The 19,200-nt window shown below is 45.7% G+C and overlaps 1 protein-coding gene across 4 annotated transcripts in view; it reads left to right on the forward strand.

Annotated features, from left to right (window-relative positions):
* The window catches only part of DNM1L (dynamin 1L), a 56,548-nt gene that overhangs the window by 631 nt on the left and 36,717 nt on the right, over positions 1-19,200 (forward strand). For 2 of the 4 annotated variants that reach the window (XM_088478282.1, XM_088478284.1), the window contains exons 2-3: positions 7,355-7,502; positions 13,915-13,953. In XM_088478282.1, the coding sequence (XP_088334408.1) occupies positions 7,355-7,502; positions 13,915-13,953 (187 nt within the window). The remainder of the gene's footprint in view (positions 1-7,354; positions 7,503-13,914; positions 13,954-19,200) is intronic. The other 2 variants (XM_088478283.1, XM_088478285.1) reach the window with 1 other exon arrangement.

Here is a 19,200-nt window from a genome sequence, read left to right on the forward strand (position 1 = left end):
GCTGTAAAGTGCGGCTGTTACAGCGATGACTCGTACCTGAGAGTACATGGCGGCTAATTGGGTTGACCCCTTAAGGTGCGTATCCACTAGCAGATAGTGGAACAACAGTACGATTAAAACCCTGTAATCGTACAGTCGTTCCTCATCCCCTGTAGTGCCCACACTGAACAATATGTCGTTCAGTGTAGGCACCCTCCCTTATCCCCGAACATGCCCAGATTGACCGGCATGTTCAGGCAATGATTGATGTCGAAAACGGGCAGCGGGATCGTGCATCGCTGGTTGTTTTCGACATTGTCATGCCCAATTTGTGACTGATTAATGAGCGATTGAATCAGGGGCGTATCTACAATGGGTGCAGGGTGTGCTGGGAACACGGGTCCATGTGGGCCCCGCACTGCACACCCTGCGCCCATAATATTACTTACCTCTCCGAAGTCCCACGTCGGCACGGGGGTCTGGCGCTGTAAAACGACTGGAAAATGGCCGCAGTGGCCATTTTCCCGTCGTATGCGCAGTACAGGGAAAATATCCGCCGCGCCCATTTTTCCGGTGACCTGTGCATACATTATAGACTCTGGGCACACACTAGTGCCCAGAGTCTATAACTCCGGCGCTGGCCGCGCACAGCTCAGTGCGCTAGCGGCCGCCGGGCGGAGAGGATGGGGCCCGTGTCAGAGACTGCGCACGGGCCTCCACCTCTCTAGAAACGCCCCTGGATTGAATGATAACAATGTCGTTTATTCGCTCAATTTAATCGCCTAGTGGATATGCAGCGATAGTGTGCCTTGGAATAGAAAGAGCAGGAGACGAATAGTTATGTGGCTCTGTGTGCATTATAGTTACTGGGGGGGGGGGAAAGAACATGTCTGTATACAATATATTTATTTATATAGGATGATACCTGCACTTAAGCCTTTTTTTTTTTTTTTCCTGTTTTGAACCCTTTTAAACATGACCCCATTACCTGTCATGTTATGTGTGTAACCTGATGCTGTATCTTTAATAGATTGTTAGATCTTCGGTGCAGGAACATGATATTCAGATATTGAAACTTGCTGTTCGATTGATGTATATGCTGTAAGGGACCGAGCTACTAGTGGTTCCTTAGCAAGCATGATCCGTAGTGCGTTGGGCCAGCAAGTGCCATTTATTATGGCAATATGAAGCGTATACAGCATTCCCAAGTTGTATCACGGTGTACGTAATAATGAATCTGTACAAATAGGTGCAAGTACGACAGTCACTGTATGTTACACATAATGTCCCATTGATTGAATGAATTAAACTACAGTAAATATATAAATCAGTACTAGGTTGATTGACATTAAACAGGTGGGAGTCCTAACTGTGTGGCAGTCAATCCAGTGTTCAGGATAAATCACATCTCATTGTGTATATTGTACATCATTTCTTCCCACCTGTGACTATGGTAGTGTCTAGATGCCCTTCACGGAGAGGACCCTGACGTTGTCAGCTACTGTCCAACGTCATTCCCTACCATCCACGTGGACATAGAGGGGGCATATAATCTTGCGGCGAGCAGACGAGTTTCTTCTTTAGGTGGACTTTATGGGCATAGAATCGCACTTCCGCCTTCACTCATATCACTTCCAGGTCCTTAGCATGACGGGGAAATAAGCTCTACCCTGTCACTATAGACAGGGCTGTGTGCTTTTCTCTCTTTTTCACAAATTGTAGTTGTCACTTATACACAGTGGGGGCTAGAACAATATTAATGAGAGCGCAGCCCATCAATTCATTACCTTATTTTGACACCACTGAGGCATGAGGTACTGTGTGCCTCAATGATGTCCCTAATGAATATGAGCTGAGGTGTATTGCTGTGGTGGCTTCATTTCATGATATTCAGAATTGTCCTGAAATTTTTGATAGTCCAGTTGATCGTGAGTTTCTCCAGGGCCTGAGTTGGTTAAATTGGTTATTAATAGGCGTCAAGCTTTTGAATAGAGGCCTCAGTCCTAGGGGCTACTGGACGCCTCTCTGGTGAGCGGAGAAGGTGCTGGGTGCTACTGACTGACAGATCAGGATTCCTTATTAGACACACTGCTTGTGACCCTTACAAGGTTATAATCTCTCACCCAGTGTATGCCATATCATCATTATTATTATTATTATTATTATTATTATAATTATTATTAGAGGATTATTTATGACATCTTGTAGCTAATGAGGCCCATGTACAACACTCTATAACAGGGTTAACAGCCGTCCTTCCCCACAGAACACCTGGTTATCATGTGGCGATATTACTGGTTAATTATGGGCAGCACAGACGGTGTAATGGTTAGCGTTACTGCCTCACAGCAATGAGGTCATGGGTTCAATTCCCACCATGGCCTTAACTGTGTGGAGTTTGTATATTCTCCCTGTGCTTGCGTGGGTTTCCTCCGGGTACTCCGGTTTCCTCCCACACTCCATAAAATATATACTGGTAGGTTAATTGGCTACCCTCAAAATTGACCATAAGTGTGTGTGTATGTGTGTGAGCATGTGTTAGGGAATATAGATTGTAAGCTCCACTGGGGCAGGGACAGATGTGAATGGCCAAATATTCTCTCTGTAAAGCGCTGCGGAATATGTGTGCGCTATATAAATAACTGGTAATAAATAAATGTAGAGGTAAAGCTCTGGCTACTGTTACGGAACAGCTATTAGTACCAGGACTTCTATCTATTGTGACTGGTCAGGGATATCTTCGCATAACAGCAGAACACTCCGGTCAGCAGAGTGCGTTCCTTAGTGACTGGGGTCTCTCCAGACCTGAAATGAGGGGTCCATATTATTATAATTCACACCCAGTGCAGGATGTGTATTGTGTCGTTCTGTTTATAGTGTTGATCATGGGACTCGGTGCACATGGGGGAAGACACATGTGAGAGTCTGTTCCTGGGCTGTCAGATCGTTGTCTGGTTCTTATCAGATTGTAGCATTGAGGTTCAGGCTCATTCTCTCAGTTGTGATGCTTGTATCGTTATAATGACATACTGTAGGCCTATGCACCGGGCCGCTGCCAGCAGATACATTCATTTTATTGTTTCTTCCACTTGTTATTTTCAAACCAGCTGGACCTTTGTATCATATAAATGTCTCCATTCCTTTCCACAGCTCCTGGCACATGCGGCCCTGTCTTCACTAGTCCATCATACATCTCCTGATATACTCTGTGCTGCTGGGGACACTACTCCTTCCTCTTATGTAATGTTCATGGCTTCCTGCTGCCTCCATTCCCCTCCTCACATCATGTCACTGCCCCTGTCACGTTCAGCCCTGTCCTCACTGACACATCACTCTTCTCCTGATATACTCTGTGCTGCTGCCTCCATTCCCCTCCTCACATCATGTCACTGCCCCTGTCACATGCAGCCCTGTCCTCACTCATATCCTGATATACTATGTGCTGCTAAGGGACTCTGCTCCTGTAGCGTTCCTGCTAGGCTGCTTTAGCGGGGCGCGGCGCCCTGGGCAAAAAGCGCCCTGCCCTCATTGCCTGCGGTGCCGTCTTCACCCGCTGGTCGCAGTGTCCTGCGGGTGGGGAAATGTGCGGTGACCCGGTCATCTATTCTCCCTGTCAGCAGCGCTTGAGGGCGGCCCAGCATGTCCGTAAGTGCCGGGCACGCCCCCAAGAGTGACGAAAAGGGTGATGCGTCTTATAGACATGCCCCCTTTTCAATGTCCACGTCCTCTTTTCGGCGTGGAAGTGCCTTATCCTACCACTATATATCTCTGTCTGTGGCTTCCTGCTGTCCCATTCCCCATCTCATCGAAATGGGTACGGGATGCTGGTGCTCGGAATCCCGGCGTTCAAAATCCCAACGCCGGCATCCCGACAGGGTTAGAATACCGACACCTGTCAGTCGGTATCCTAACCATCCGTTCCTGGTGCCTAAACCTAACCTCTCCCTCCCTGCATCCTAAAGCTAACCCTTCCCCCCCATAGTGCCTAACCTTCCCTCTAGTGCCTAACCCTAAATCTAACCCTCCCCCTAACCCCTTCGGGATGCCGACGGCCGTGATTCTGGCAAGTGTCGGGATTCCTGCAATTCGGCATCCCCTTTTGTAGGGATAGTGAACGTATACCCTCTCATCATGTAACTGCCCATGTCTCATGTAGCCCTGTCCTCATTAACATATCACTCGTTTCCTGATATACTCTGTGCTGCTGGGACCCTTCTCATTCCACTCGTGATCTAGTTAAGTGATCGCACCATTTAAAGAGTTCGAGCAGACAAGGACATTATTGGAAGTTTTTGTATAGAGAAAAGCTGTTGCCCACAGCAACTGATTAGATGGTAAATTGCACTTGATCATTATCCAGACTTCCAAAGGCTAAAACATTTTAAATGGCTACTGATCTGCGAGGACTCTCTACATGTAGTCTCTGCCATACCGGATCACAAGGGTGGTAACGCCAGGTGTCGGCAATCCTAGGGTGGGGTATCTTTATACTTGTAGTATAGTATTTTTGGGGCAGAAGGTTTTGAATTGCAGAGGAAGGTTTTAAGTGGTAAAACCCACGAAGTCCCTCACCTCTATATTCAGTAGTATGCTAGAAATATTTACATTGAAGGAAAATACATATATAAGGGACTTGCATAAAAAGCTTTTTTTGCAAATGACTTCATACTTAATAAAGCAAGATGAATGACACTTCCCAGCGTCCTGGCTGACACAGGAGAGGGAATTATCGATCAGTAGGTGCACTTGCACAAAATGGTAAGTATCGCTTACAGGAGAGCTGGTAGATGTCCTACACTACAGGTCAGACCTAGCGTAGAATTCGAGATGCCTAATACAGGAAGGTAATCAGAATCCCGATGCGTCATACTGGCGGCTAGAATTCCAACTCCAGAATACCGACGCTTGTCTGTATACCGGCGCCGGGTTAGGTACTAGGGTGGGAGGTTAGGTTTAGACACCAGGGAAGGAGGGAGAGGGGGAGTGTTAGGATACTGACCGACAAGTGTCGTTGTTCTAACCCTGTTGGGATTCTGACCGCTGACATCCTGTACCCAACCCCTAATGTGTGCTGGTGTTTTTCACATTCACTTTTGGCATCTGTTAATTTGCCCAGTTCTGTGCACTCACTTTTATGTTGAATAAAACAAATGTAATTAAATACAGTGTATAGTGTCTAAGCACCACATCCTATCCCCATGTACGGGACTGACAGACTCGGAAATTATAGCCATGTTTAACTTTGTATTTTTCTTACCAAAGTGATTTGCATGAATAATATTATCATTCCTATCTTATCATATTATTGCAAACCGGGCAAGGTCATAGCATTAAAAGGCCGGGATTGCTGGCATGGGCAGCTAGGGGCATACTTATCAATACTATATTGCGGGGAATCCCTTGAACTGACGTTTTCAGTCGCATCTTCACTTAAGACTGGAGGGGCTGTGACATGGAGTTCTCTCCTACGCAAAGCTGCGTGTCACCTGAACCGCAGGCTCTGCAGAGGTGTATATGCCTTGTTCCAGGGGTATAATTTGCACCTAGTATCGGCTGGCCCACGTGCACTAATGATGGACCTATAGCAGCACCAGGCACAATAAGGGTGAGGACTGCAGTCCCACTGCCATTGACTCGCTTGAGCTGGTTCCTTGCACAGTCTGTGCCGGCGGTCGGCATTTCCACCGTCTGCATCCTGACTGCATACCGGTTCGGGGCACTTGGATAATCTTCCAAAGCTCATCACTACCCTCCTATTAGCATCAGAGAAAGGAGAGATCCAAAGCAAGGCTAGAAATGACAGCCGGCTCCTGATCATCGCGAGTGTGTTTTTCTCCTTATTTCACTCATCTTTTGTGTTCATTTCTCTCTTCCTTCCGTTTTTTATTGAATACCATTTGTTTCTTCATTCTTTTTTTTTCCTCTGCCTAAACGGATACAAAAATGCCAGCCAGTCGCTAAGTGTTTCACCACACGCTTTTCCTGCACCGGTTTGGCTGGAGTCTCACATCACTCCTCTGATATGTTAAAATTTGGATGCTCTGAATTGCCCCATTCAAGCCGAGCTGAAATACTCTGAGCTGCTGTGAACAGTACACTGCTCTCATTGGCTGCAGATTGTTCAGCCTCCAACCTGCCTCACCCCTAGGAGCTCTGATACCTGTCTGCCCTAATAATACTATTTGGGGTGATCAGTTGGTAGACAGTGAATGGCAGAGGTTACCGTCTCCTCTCATTCAGGATAACCCTCATCTGTTCTTGGTGCCGTTTTATCGCTGGTCATTATCACAGATACTTTCATTATGTCATACTAATGGGCACTTGGCACTGAGGACTGTATTTCTATAGGAGAAGTAATCCTATGGCGTATATGAGCAGGAACTACAGAGAACTAAAGGACCAGCCATTTATACACTAGCTTGATTTATTTTGAAGATATAGGAATGGTCCATAGAAATCTTGTTGTTGGTGGAGGGGGAGAGAGAACCCTTCCCCGTATAAATGGGGCAGAGAAGACCCCCTTCTGTTCTTATGTTTGTTTTTGATGGTGGGGGGTGGTTTTCAGTGCCGCTTTCCTGCCTCCTTGCTGCATGGAACAGAGAGCGCGTATCACATATAGGGGTCTAGTTACTAAGCAGTGTTAGGAGACAGAGTGAAAAGTGATAAGGGGCCAGCCAATCAGCTCCCAACTGTCATTTTTCAAACACAGCCTGTGAGATGGCAGTTGGGAGCTGATTGGCTGGCACCTTATCACTTTTCACTCTGTCTCCTAACACTGCTTAGTAAATAGACCCCTTAGTTGGTCAGGGTGAGCTACATAGAGATTGTTGCCATGCATAATGTGAATGGACAGGCACTTTGTACTGTTTTTGTGTCCTTGTCAGTGTCACACGTAAAGAATGTGGTGTGAGTCTATAGAATTGTTTCCCCATGATCAGTGCTGTCACTCGCAGGACAACTCGCATCTCCGGTTTACCGATGGCCGACACTTACTGTTGTTCAATAAAATGGCCAGAATGTGAATGGGCTGTGTGGCTGCACAGTGGTTAGCTTTGCTGACTCAGCCCTTTCAGTCATTGGTTTTGATTCTGACCTAGTCCTGTCTGTGGAGTTTGTCTGTTCTCCTCCTGTTGGCGTGGGATTCATGTGGGTGCTTCAGTTTCCTCCTCCACCGATCTAAAAACAATCTGATAGGATAACTGATGTGTGTATTCGAAAATTGAATATGCTTGAATGGGGACTGATGTAAATGATTAAATATTTTCTGTAATGTATCCCCCCCCCCAAATCAGATTTGATACAGTATGGCTGAGCCACGTCCAGTCTGCCGCTATCCTGGTCTCGTACTGAGTGTTCTACGTTTCCTCTTTTACAGAGCAGCGGAAAGAGCTCCGTCCTGGAGAGCTTAGTGGGCCGGGATCTGCTCCCCCGAGGCACCGGCATAGTGACGAGAAGACCCCTGATCCTACAGCTGGTGCACGTCTCCACGGACGACCGTCGCAAAACTTCCGGGGAAGAGAATGGTACGGTCATTATTCATGTGTAGTTTGCAGAATGTAAACAAACATCTGAGATTTTCTGTCCTTTGCACCACTTTTCTGAAATGTACCCCGACGGGAGCGGCTAGCGCAATGAGGCTTTTTGACACCTATTACCGGCAATAACGCCTTAAATATAGATAGTGTTTTTAATGTTTTATATACATTCTACAGGTTGATTATAAACTGTAGTGAATAGTGCCTTTCGTTACCTAGAGAAACGTTTAGATGGCTGATATATGCAACACCTGCCCAACACTTTATATGATGTATTGACATAAACCAAGAGGGCTGAGAGTCAGCACAGGCCAAGCTTAGACTCTCATCACCCACAGCATAGTCTTTGTGCATGATGGGAGGAGTAGTCTGAGCGTTCCCAGGATGGACATCTGGATATATCATAGTATCTGAATTCATTGTTTGTTTTGTGGTTTTCCTCTAATTGGTGGAACATTTTTCAACCTGAGATGCAGTGTCGCAGCTGCAGAGAAAACATTAGTTCCCCTTCCAGTAAGTGCTGGGCGCAGAAGTCATTATTCAGTAATTGCTGGCAGCACGTCAGTATCTGTCCAAAATCGACCCAATGGATTTGTGTAATTGTGATCAATGCGATGTCAGATACACAAACAGGAGTATTTTATAAAACTGCTGTTAGAAGAACGTTGTTATCACACAGATCTAAACTTGTACATCGTTTTTATTCTGGCCTTATTTAGTAGAATAAACCACTTTTTGTTCTTAAATGTTGTTTTTTCACACAGCAGGAACCAGCTCGGGGAAATCAGTACAGTAAAGTGCCTGGTAGTATCCAGGCTGTTTATACGCAGCTGTCTAATCCTGGGGCAGGTGTAGGGAAATATCTTGCAGACTTCTGTACAGCAGTTTATTGTCAGTGTGGTTACTTCAGCCCCTAACAGGCCACAGCATTTCACCAGCTGTTGAAGCAGGATACTTTTTTTTTTTTTTAAATAACTTAATGCTGAAACATGGCTACACCCTTGGCAAGTGTGTATAGGCGATCAGCCGATCACCCGTACACATGCAGCGACTGCCTGGGAGATGATGGCCGTTCAGTGTATATGAACGACCGTCGTCTACAGATATATCTGCAGATCACTCGATCTGCGGATACATCTTTGCAGTGTGTACCTACCCACCTTTAGTGATCCACAGTTATCTCTTTGTTAAATGCCAAGATAAATGACCTATAGGACAATTAGGCCTCTGTACAGCTGCCTGTGTCTCTGATAATGGTGCTTGATCCTGTTTTCCTGGCAGCCAGATACTCAACCAACTCGCTGGTGGCAATCCTAGTCTGTTGCTCAGCAGACTATACGTGCCAAAGGTCCCTGTCTTTGCTGCTTTTTATCAGGGGAGTGGCTCTTTGGGCTAGAACTGAAGAAGATAATTAAAGATGATTTGTCTGAACACTTCTTTCATCTCCAGAATTGACACCAAAATGTTTTTTCATCCTGGATGTCCCAGAAACACTAGATCATTCATGGACTGCGGAATGCTGGGAGTCCTGATGCCCATGCTGGAATGACCCCTCCTAATCTGTTTTGAAACTGAAAGCCCTCCATAACTAAAAACGAGTGAATCGTAATATTCAGGGCTAGATGTAATAGGTTCCCATCTTCAGCCAATGCGGGGAATTTTTGCGAGTCTACCCGTGTTTTTAAAATGGCAATCCTCTTTAAAGGCTAAACCAGGCTGGTTTAACCTTTTTAAAATGATTGCCACTTTAAAATACAGCGAGACTCTCATAAATCCCCGCAAGCGGCTGAAGATGGGAACGTATTACATTTAGCCCTACGTGGTTTTTTTTTTTTGACAAAGGCTTCCTCCCTCAGAACAAAATAATTTTGTGTTCTATTACACGTAGTTTCACATGTGCTCCAAAATGCATTCATTTGTGGTCTCTGGTGCATCAGACTTTCACAACGCCCGAGAAACTAGTCCTACTATAATATTGCCCTCTCCATAGGAATCTCAATGAGGCAGTACTTCACGTCACTGTACTACTTCTCTTTGTGCAAGTCTCGTGGCTCTATCTGCCCATTACTCAGGAGTTATGTTGCTTTGAGGTCTATTTACTAAGCAGTGTTAGGAGACAGAATGAAAAGTGTACCAGCCAATCAGCTCCCAACTGTCATCTCACAGGCTGTGTTTGAAAAATGACAGTTGGGAGCTGATTGGCTGGCACCTTATCACTTTCTTATCACTTTTCACTCTGTCTCCTAACACTGCTTAGTAAATTGACCCCTTTGCTCTGTAGAGACCTAAGGAAGGTCATGCAGCTTCCTCTCAGTTGACCTACTGCTGGATTAAGATGGCAATATGAAAGACCTATTCTCTTGTAAAGGTACTGGTTCTCTGCCCACAGACCACACACCCGGGCAGGGCGGTCATGGCGCAGAGGCAGACCAGGTTTGCAGGAGCAAAGAGTAGCTTTTCTACTTTTCCCTTAAATCCCTTTTTGTGGCTGCAGGTGGGATCATTTTGAACTGAGGAAGTTAGCACAGGCCTGGCCAACCTGAGGCTCTCCAGCTGTTGTGAAACTACAAGTCCCAGCATGCCCTGCCACAGTTTCAACATTTCCTAATAGCAAAACCATGGCAGGGCATGCTGGGACTTGTAGTTTCACAACAGCTGGAGAGCCACAGGTTGGCCAGGCCTGAAGTAGCAGAAAGTTATAAGAGGGATGAGTCAGTCCTTGCATTTTCCTGTGCCCTAGTTACTAGGTGGAAACCTAACTCATAATTTCTGTCCCCCAAGAGCCTCAGTAGATAAGCTGATAAACTACAACCTCAAACATTTGTGCTGGTTACACACTAGACTAGAGCGATGTTTCCAGGCAAATTGGAACAATATATTATGCGTATCGCACTGTGCGTACCCCCGATTGCTCACTCCCACCGGTTGTATATGCTGCACGACAGGTCAGAAGATATCGTGTACGACCCTGCGCACTGTATCGTTCCGTGCGTATGGGCGGCCGCAATATCGTTCCATCAGTCGCCCCTGTAAACTGGGAAACGCATTATTCTGATGTGTACATCGCCTTAGAAGGGCCGCACATTTATATGTACATAAGGACATTAGTAGCTAACGAATGTAGTTTAATTCCCCAATTTTATTTTTACTGAGCACCTCTAGTGTAGCACTTCTGTAGGGGTCCCCTTCCATTTTACTGTCAGCTCTGGTGTACAAGGTGCTCAGATGGGAGGTTTGTATTGAATGCAGAGCACCTGATCGGATGGCTGTGCTTCCTCTCAGAACGAGGACTGTACACTTTGTCCTGGGAGGTTTGAATGATCTGCTACTGGTTATGTGCACATGGCTTCAATCATTCTCTTTGTTCCAGTTTTGACAACTGAACAGAGGATTGTAGATCTCTATAGCAAATGCTGTTGCAGTAAACATGACTGTGTTTCAGTCTTTGCGAGGCGGTTGTTGTAGCAGTAGATAAATAGAACATTCCCCACTTTCCTCTATCCCTGCTCTGTCATCTGCTTTCTGCTTTGGAAAGACAGTGAGAGCACGGCACAGGCTTCTGTAGTGAATATTGATTATCATGCGAGGTTCTGCCCATGTTCCCTTCTGCTGTTAGAAACAGACTGGAGCAGAGGAGGGAATGACTGCCCATGTGCCCAGGCTCTTTCCCGGGCTGGTCCAGGGCTGCTTCTCTGACAAAAGTTGGTGTTTGGCATCGACTTGCAATTCAACCCCAGTAAGCAGAGACCATCCGTCGCCTTTAACCGAGATGGTCAAAACCACCTCACAGCAATCCATCTTGGATCGTTGTCCATTTCCTGTGTGGTCCTGTAGATGGCCATCTCCTGCTTATTGCTTGAGTATAGTTGTCTTGCTCCCTTGATTCTGTCTGCTCCTCTTGTCTATTGACTCCACTTACATCTGCCTAATCTACCAAACCCAACAACTGTGGTCATCGGCTCATTCTATAAACCAACCTAGCTTGTGACTATGTTCTGAATATGCTTGGATATCAGACTTCATATAGAGACAACAGTGTTAGAGGGTGTTTGAGAGGAAAGGGCTCACCTCTCAGGGTAGAGGGGGTAGATATTAAAAAGGCAGTACTCTAGTGGGCAAACCCTTGTATTGAGAACCTAACCTGTATGGAATGGCTTATAAAGACCTTTCGCTGACTCTTAAAGTTATACTTTTTTTAGTTTAGGGTGGGGCATGCTATGTGTGTATATTAGCAGTGGTGTTATTTTGACATATCTAAGCCTGTAATTGTATGTTGTAGCTTTCTGTTTAGATTTACAAAGAGCAGGTTGTCAAAACTGCTGATCATCATCATTTGACTTGTCGGGGGCGTTTCAGTTCAGCAAGTTGTGAATAGCGCCAGGAAGAAGTTCCCAGAGCTATTCAATTGTCCCCGTAGTGCCCTGTACTTAGTCGGGAGATACCAGTTACCACACTTTAAGCTGGGTGTTAAGTTGCGGTATCCGGCATTCTCTGACTTAAGTGCTGGCCGCGATGCTTTTATCGTCGCTATAAGCCGGAAAACAGCATCGTGGCCGGCACTTAAGTCTGATTTCTGTTGGCATCGCAAGAGGGTGCGAGCAGAAATCCGCTAGTTGGACTTAGCAGTGCGGTCAATTTTAATAGCTCCAGGAACTCCTTCCTGGTACTATTCACATTGCGCTGAATTGAATCGCCTCCATATATGTAAAACTGCAATAGAAATAAATGCTAAGCCACGCTGATTTCTATTGCCGTTTTAAAAACCATCGGTCAAAGCTTTGACAACCCGATTTTAGTAAATCTACTCCCTTGTGTTTTTCTGTATTACTTTAATAGTATACTAGGGCTTTTGAGGGTTATGTTACGCCACTTTCAGACAGAATTTCCCCTCCAACAAAGCTGGCTTTTTCCCGCATTTGCGTGCTAGGTCGTTTTGCCGTTCCCAGCTTGAACCCCCGTTCAGACAGAAGAGTAAATTACCGGGTCAAACATTTCAACCCGGTAATTTGCTGATTAACACGGGTATTTCTTCTGTCTGAAAGGGTCAGCCCGGGTCGAAATTCCAGGGTCTCCGACCCTGGTAAATTCCTGGGTCGAAGACCCGGGATGAGCCCCCCTCCCCCCTGGTAATTTCAACCCGGTTGGACTCTCAGACAGAAGAAATACTCGTGTTGATCAGCAAATTACCGGGTAGAAATGTTTGACCCAATAATTTTGGTTTTCTGTCTGAAAGGGGTATTATTGCCCAGAGTATCTTCTAATAAGGAATCCATCCTGAAGTGTAACGTGTTCACAAATGTATCAGGGGGTGACCATGTCTTCCAAAGTTTGTATATTTGCATCTTGCTACAAAAATGGAAGCGACCGTTCACTGGCTTAGAAATCGTTGACAAAATCCTTAGTTTGGGCTTTATATCTACACTCTGCAGGTCAGATGGTGGTCACACGTGTACTGTTCCTGCCATGAGCACAGAGTAACATTGGGCCTGATTTAGCAAGGATCGCTATTCTGCTTGTACGCACGTAATTGCTAACATCAGTGGTGCTATATAAATGTTTGCATTCGCATTGCGGCCGCAGCCTGACATAAGGACGCCCACTTCCCCTTACTGACATCTGTACACTTGCTCAACATGGCGAAACAATCGGTAACATCGGACCCAGACGCACAATTTAGGAAGCCCAGACCTCACTAAGGAATTGCTCACTTCTGTGCACGCTATGAGTACTCAGGAGGCGTCTGGTATCGCAGTGGATAATTTATGCATGCCCATGCAACGGCGTTGAAACGCACTGGCAAGCCTGCATTCGCACGGTCACCACCCACAAACAGCACTTACTTCACTCTGTCGTTTGTCTGTGTAGCCTCTGCGGACGCAGTTCTGAATCGACCGATTGTGTGCGCAACTGCGTTCCTTGCTGAATCAGGCCCATTGTCCAGTTAAGCCACTCGCATAGGTGGGCATGTTGGAGGAGAGGATATCAGGACTGGGGCATGTTAGTGTTGTCAGAAGAAGATCCCGAACACACACACACACCGGCCGTTAGTGGTCATCGTCTACTTGCACTAATCAGGATGTTTTATAACAAGCTGTTACATGTCAATGAGATTAGTGTAGGTGCATGATAGTCAGTTCAGCCCAAGCATGCGACAACACAGGGCCAGCTGCCCATTACCGCCTGCGACGTCAGACCACGTGTGGCCACCATAAGCCGTATGTCCTGCATTATATCCTATTGCACTTCTCATTATATGAATATAATTGTATGTGGTCTAACAATCTGCATCTGACTGACGTGTAGCTGCTTTTACGAGGTTGATGGACCAGAAGACTATCTGCTGCTTGATAATTCTTTGTCTGCCTCTTTCTCTCTCCACATTTTTCCTTTTTAATTCCAGACCTGGACTCCTGGAAAAATCCGAGATCCTTATACAAAGGTGGCCTGTTTCCACATAACCCCTGCTCTCCTCTTACCTGCATGAGCTATCAGACACTACTGGGCTTGTCATTGGGTCACTGGCTGCCTCTGTCCCATCTTGTTGCTTATGTATACAGCCTCACTGCTTATTGTAGCCTCTGGGTAATCTAGCATTGTAACACTCCTATGCTTTTTTATTTGTTTATTTAGGTTCTATATGATTTAAGTGTTTTTTTTCTTTTCTTTTTTCAAACTATTTTTCTTTTTTTATTTGGTGCAGGGTTATATCACATTGTAGGTTTTTTTTATGTTGTTGCACGTTTCACATTAGTAATAAGAATCTCCTGGTTTGCTTGTTAATGAACATTGCAAGTACTAGTTATCCGTCTATCGTTGTACACATTACACAATATACAATATGGTTATTGTTGATTACTGGTAGCAGCTGAGGACAATACTAAATATGCAGCCATATAGTTTGTATGTTTGATCTTTGTTTACCCGTGTACCCCTGTTCTATCACCTAGTGACAGAGCTCCGGCATCCGAGTATAATCACCAACTCGCCCTGTAATGTCCATTTACCATATCGCTATATAATAGTACATAGCAACCTTTGTCAATAATTGGGAGGTCCTTCCCTTTACCGAGACCAGTTACTGTCCTGTATAGGTGGTGAGGAAACGTACAGGTATGAGGCACACCAGTATGTCCTCAGGTGGCCTCGTTACATCAGCTCATTGTATTAAAATTTGAGGCACTTTTGAGAATGATCCGCGTAAGTATATTGAAGTGCGAGAAGAGCGTTCTTCTAGCCTAGTTCTTCAGATATGTATTGATCCATATATATATATATATATATATATATATATATATATATAATATATTTTTTTATCGTTTATTAGAATTAGAGGTAAACGACAGTACAATCCGGTGTCACAATAGATATATTATTCAAAAACAATATATATAGTCGTATAGAAAGAATATACCGGTGTCATCACAATAGAAAAAATACTTCAGTTAATTTGAAATTGAGAGAAAAATTATCTTAAGTATTCATAACAACATTGGTAAAATGTGGTAAAAATTAAAAGTTCAATCAGAAGACATTCGGAATGAAGGGAAAGTATAGAAGGTAAAAAAGGAGGAGGGGGGAAGTATATAAGCGAGTCGGGACAACATGGCGTAAAATAATAAACGAAAACATGAAACCATCGGAAGTAGATAAAGGGGACATGATTCATGAAAGACCTGGGAGAGGAATTGCCTGGGAGGAGTACCAGGGAGACCAAAATGAATGAAATTTATGCACTGAGTTATTCAAGAGGCTGGTAGTATACTCCATTTTAGAAACAAACCAGATTCTATTTAAAAGTTCTGGTTCAGATGGGGTATTAATTTTTTTCCAGGTGCGTGCCAGTTGGTATTTGGCTGCACAGGAGATGTGGAGAATTAATTTGTTAGCATCTTTGGAAACCTGGTCAACCGGGACACAGAGTAAAATGTTGGCGAGGGAAAGGGAGAAAGGCAGGGTAACAACAGATGATATGAGGGAGCAGACCATATTCCAGAATGGGACTATTTTTGGGCATGATCACCAAATATGGAAAAATGTGCCGACATGACCACATTGCCTCCAGCACAGGTTAGAGGTGTCGGGGTACAAATGATGGAGGCGTTCCGGGACTAAATACCATCTGGTGAGTACTTTATATGAGTTTTCTTTGATTGCCACACTAATGGAACATTTAGAAATAGTAAGATATATTGTCTCCCAGACGTCATCGCCCAATGGGTATCCCAAATCTGCCTCCCATGCTAGTTCGTGTGTCGAGGATAAGGGGGATTCCGAGGCCAATATAGAATGGTAAAGAAAAGATATGGGGCCTCATTCAGAGGCGGTCGGAGGATGCAAGCGGTCGCTCAGAAACTGGGCGGCCACTTGCATCCTGACCGGCCGCCTCTGTTGCGGTCGTTAGGCTGTGGGTTAACACCCACAGCTCTAACGACCGCTCCGGTGATGGTCGCGATGGTCAGAGACCATCATGACCATCGGAGCTTACGACGAGACCCTAGGGTAGGGTCTCCCTTGTCGGAAGCCCCGGAGAGCTTCTGGCTCTGTCTGAGCCGGAAGCTCTCCACTGACATCACTAGTGATGTCAGTGGGGCCGCCCCCAAACGGTAGGCGTTCCCATGGGAACGCCTCCGTTTGGGCTGCCACCCTCCCGGCCCGCCTTCCAAACGGGGCAAGCTGTCAATCAACACCGACAGCTCGCCCCCTTTGGATCGAGACCCCCTTTGGATCGAGGTCTCACGCATGCGCACAACGGTGCCGTCGTGCGCATGCTCTGTGGGGGGACATCGACCCGGTCCGAGCGCATCGGCGCTAACGACCGGGTCTGAATGACCCCCCATAGTACCCTTGTCAGTAGATCGGTGGATGCAGTATCTTTCTATAGGAGAGGGATTTCGAGGTGAGGTAGTGGAAGATAAAGAGGTGATAAAGTGGCGAATTTGCAAATATTGGTAGTGTAGCGAGTTGGGAATACCGTATTGTTCCTGAATATCAGTAAACGATTGAGGGGCGAATTGCCCTATAATGTGACGAAGGCAGGAAATACCCGCTCTGGACCAGATAATGCCATGGTAGGTGAGAGGCCTGGTGGGAAGGAAGGGTTGTTCCATATGGGGGTTTGAGGAGACGGGTAAGTGGAGAGAGAGAGAGTGATCCTTATATATTCTAATAATTAATTTGCTGCGTCGTCACCACAGTTGTCTGATTTGCCCATTGATAGGGATATTATAAACACAACCCTTTTATTTCTGGTCTATATAGCAGTCCGATCAGTGCCCAGAGTGTGACGTCTATCACTGCCTTCTACATGGGGTATTTACTACCGGTTACTGGGAGTACCTTCCCTGTTCCACTGAGCACCTGCATAACTTGTACGTGTGGTTACCCAGAATAGAGAACATAGAGAAGAGCTTCTTTCTTCCTGAGGATCGGTTCTGCCCTCCATAAAAACACTGTATCCTCTTACCGACATGGCCGTCAGTGGCTACAGAGATGGTCTTAGATAATAAAATAAATAAACTACACAACAGTAGCGACTATAAATGCTGACACTGTTTTGCCTACAGTACAGGGTATAGCTGTAATGTTTATCTGCATCCAAAGGTCACTTGTAGTAATCTGATGGTCTAGGCTTGTAAGGAGTGGGGGGGGGGGGGGTCTAGAAACGTGTCTATCTCTAGTGTACAATGCGGTGACCTCTAATCTGGGTGTGCTGTATGCAGTGCTATACATTGTGTATTCCACATATATTGTACTCGCGCTGTACCATACACGTACAGTATGTACATGTAGGTGTCATTATCTGCAAATGTGAGTGAATGATGACCTCGCCTCGGACTGTAATCTTGTATCTGCGTAAAAATACTCCCCTTAATATACTGTAGCTGGTACAGACTCCTTTACTGTAATGCAGGGAAGTGGCTCGTGCAGTGAGGTCTCTGCTCTCAGGCTGCTTCCTGATTTGTCTGCGAGCAGCGTTGCCTCATGTAGGGGTCCCAGCGTGAGCCGGATAGCGATCGCCCGCTGACCTGAGTTCATACGCTTAGAGCACTTGTTCTTTAGCAGCTGGTAATTGCTATTATTGCTGTGTGAGTGCAGTGACCCGGCTTACATGTGTATTTTATGGCATATTATGCCAGAAAGCCGAGAAGAGTGGATGTTTTCTATAAAACAAAAACTTCTGCCTCCCAGTCCTGTTCTTCGTTACCAGTAAAATGATTCACACTCTGAAACTGGGCAATGACGTGCTTTGCTATTCTTTACCTTTTAGCTACAAGTGAGGATTTGTGCGAGGTGGATGGTTCTCCGTCTCTTTAATGTTTATTTCACCAGCAAGTTCTGGTCTCTCTTCAGAGGTTCATCATGGCACGGGGCACTGACGATAATGGCTTTCCTGGTGGCTTCCTGTGGATCTAGCTTGGCTTTATCCGCCTCTGTTATCCTGGAAGCCCGTCTTCTACTTGGCAAGTGCTTTGACAAGTTGGCCGCTCTGTCCCACTCTTCTTTGTTGTTTTGTTGGATGCTGTAATACATCATTTGCTGCCAGCAGGTGGGGGTCTGTTGGGTCGACAGTTATCATGTCGACATGAGAGTGTAGATCTGGATTAAATGTCAACATGGTAGTGTCAGCCTAACGTCCCTGGTGTCCCACCGGTCACTTACCTGGTCCTGACGGCTGCACCGGCTCTAGCGCGTCTTCCAGGTCCCGGTGGCCATGTGACCGTCCCATCTGGCACAGACCTGACGCAGCGCCGTTTTAGCTGAGTCTTTTAACCCTAATCCTTATCCCTCCCCCTAATGCCTCACCCTAATTTCTTCTCTCAGCCTAAACCTAACCATCCACATTATGAGAATGTCGACATTCTGATGTCGACATTTAGAACCATTTCGACATGGTAACTGTCAACCATGTGACTGGATCCCGCTACCAACATTATTTCTGCCATCAGATGGAACCCACGCTATACATGTGTATGTCCTTTTTTCTCCTAGTTTTGAACCGTAGAAACAGAAATGGTATCTGATGCCAGGTGACTATTTCCCAGCCGCATTCTGTCATCTAGCGCGCCCAGGTTATTGGGCCATAGGCCTTTCCTAGTCACAGTGAGATTTCTGCTGAACGTGTACTGAGGAGACCTAGGTTTGCTTCTTGCAGACGCTCTTAATATTTTCAAGTACATATTGTTGCTTTAGCAGAAGTGGCCATTGTGAGGAGAACACTTCAAACGCTGCTCTCCGAAGGCGAAGGGCCTGATCTTCCTGTTAGTAGACTATGATCTGTCCCTAGAGTAATGTGTGTTCCTTAGATGGCTGAAGGAGCGAAGGAGGTTTATTCTGTTACTGTTAAATACTTTGCTCTGAAGTTTTTTTTTGATGCACACACTTACCTAACCGGCATGTCCTCTGCTGTGACACTTTCTGTTCTGTTTTTGCATTGTTTTACCTCTTCTCTTTGGTAAATGTAAACTCAAGCTGCCCGGCTGTGGTATGAGGTGGTAAGGATGGATGGAGGGAGAGTCCCAGTATGTGTGCTCTGCCTAATTTTGGTGGAGCGTAACCCCTGGATAGTGTCTGTGTGTCCATCCGTCCCCCTTTGGCTTTACCTGTATCAGCAATTTACCTTTTTGTCTCCTAGAAAGCAGCAGAACAGTTACTGACGATTTGCAATAAATAGAACTACAATAGTTAT

This window comes from Taudactylus pleione, unplaced genomic scaffold (assembly GCF_031769625.1).
Source record: "Taudactylus pleione unplaced genomic scaffold, aTauple2 ptg000212l, whole genome shotgun sequence".
In the NCBI taxonomy this organism is placed as follows: Eukaryota; Metazoa; Chordata; class Amphibia; order Anura; family Myobatrachidae; genus Taudactylus; species Taudactylus pleione.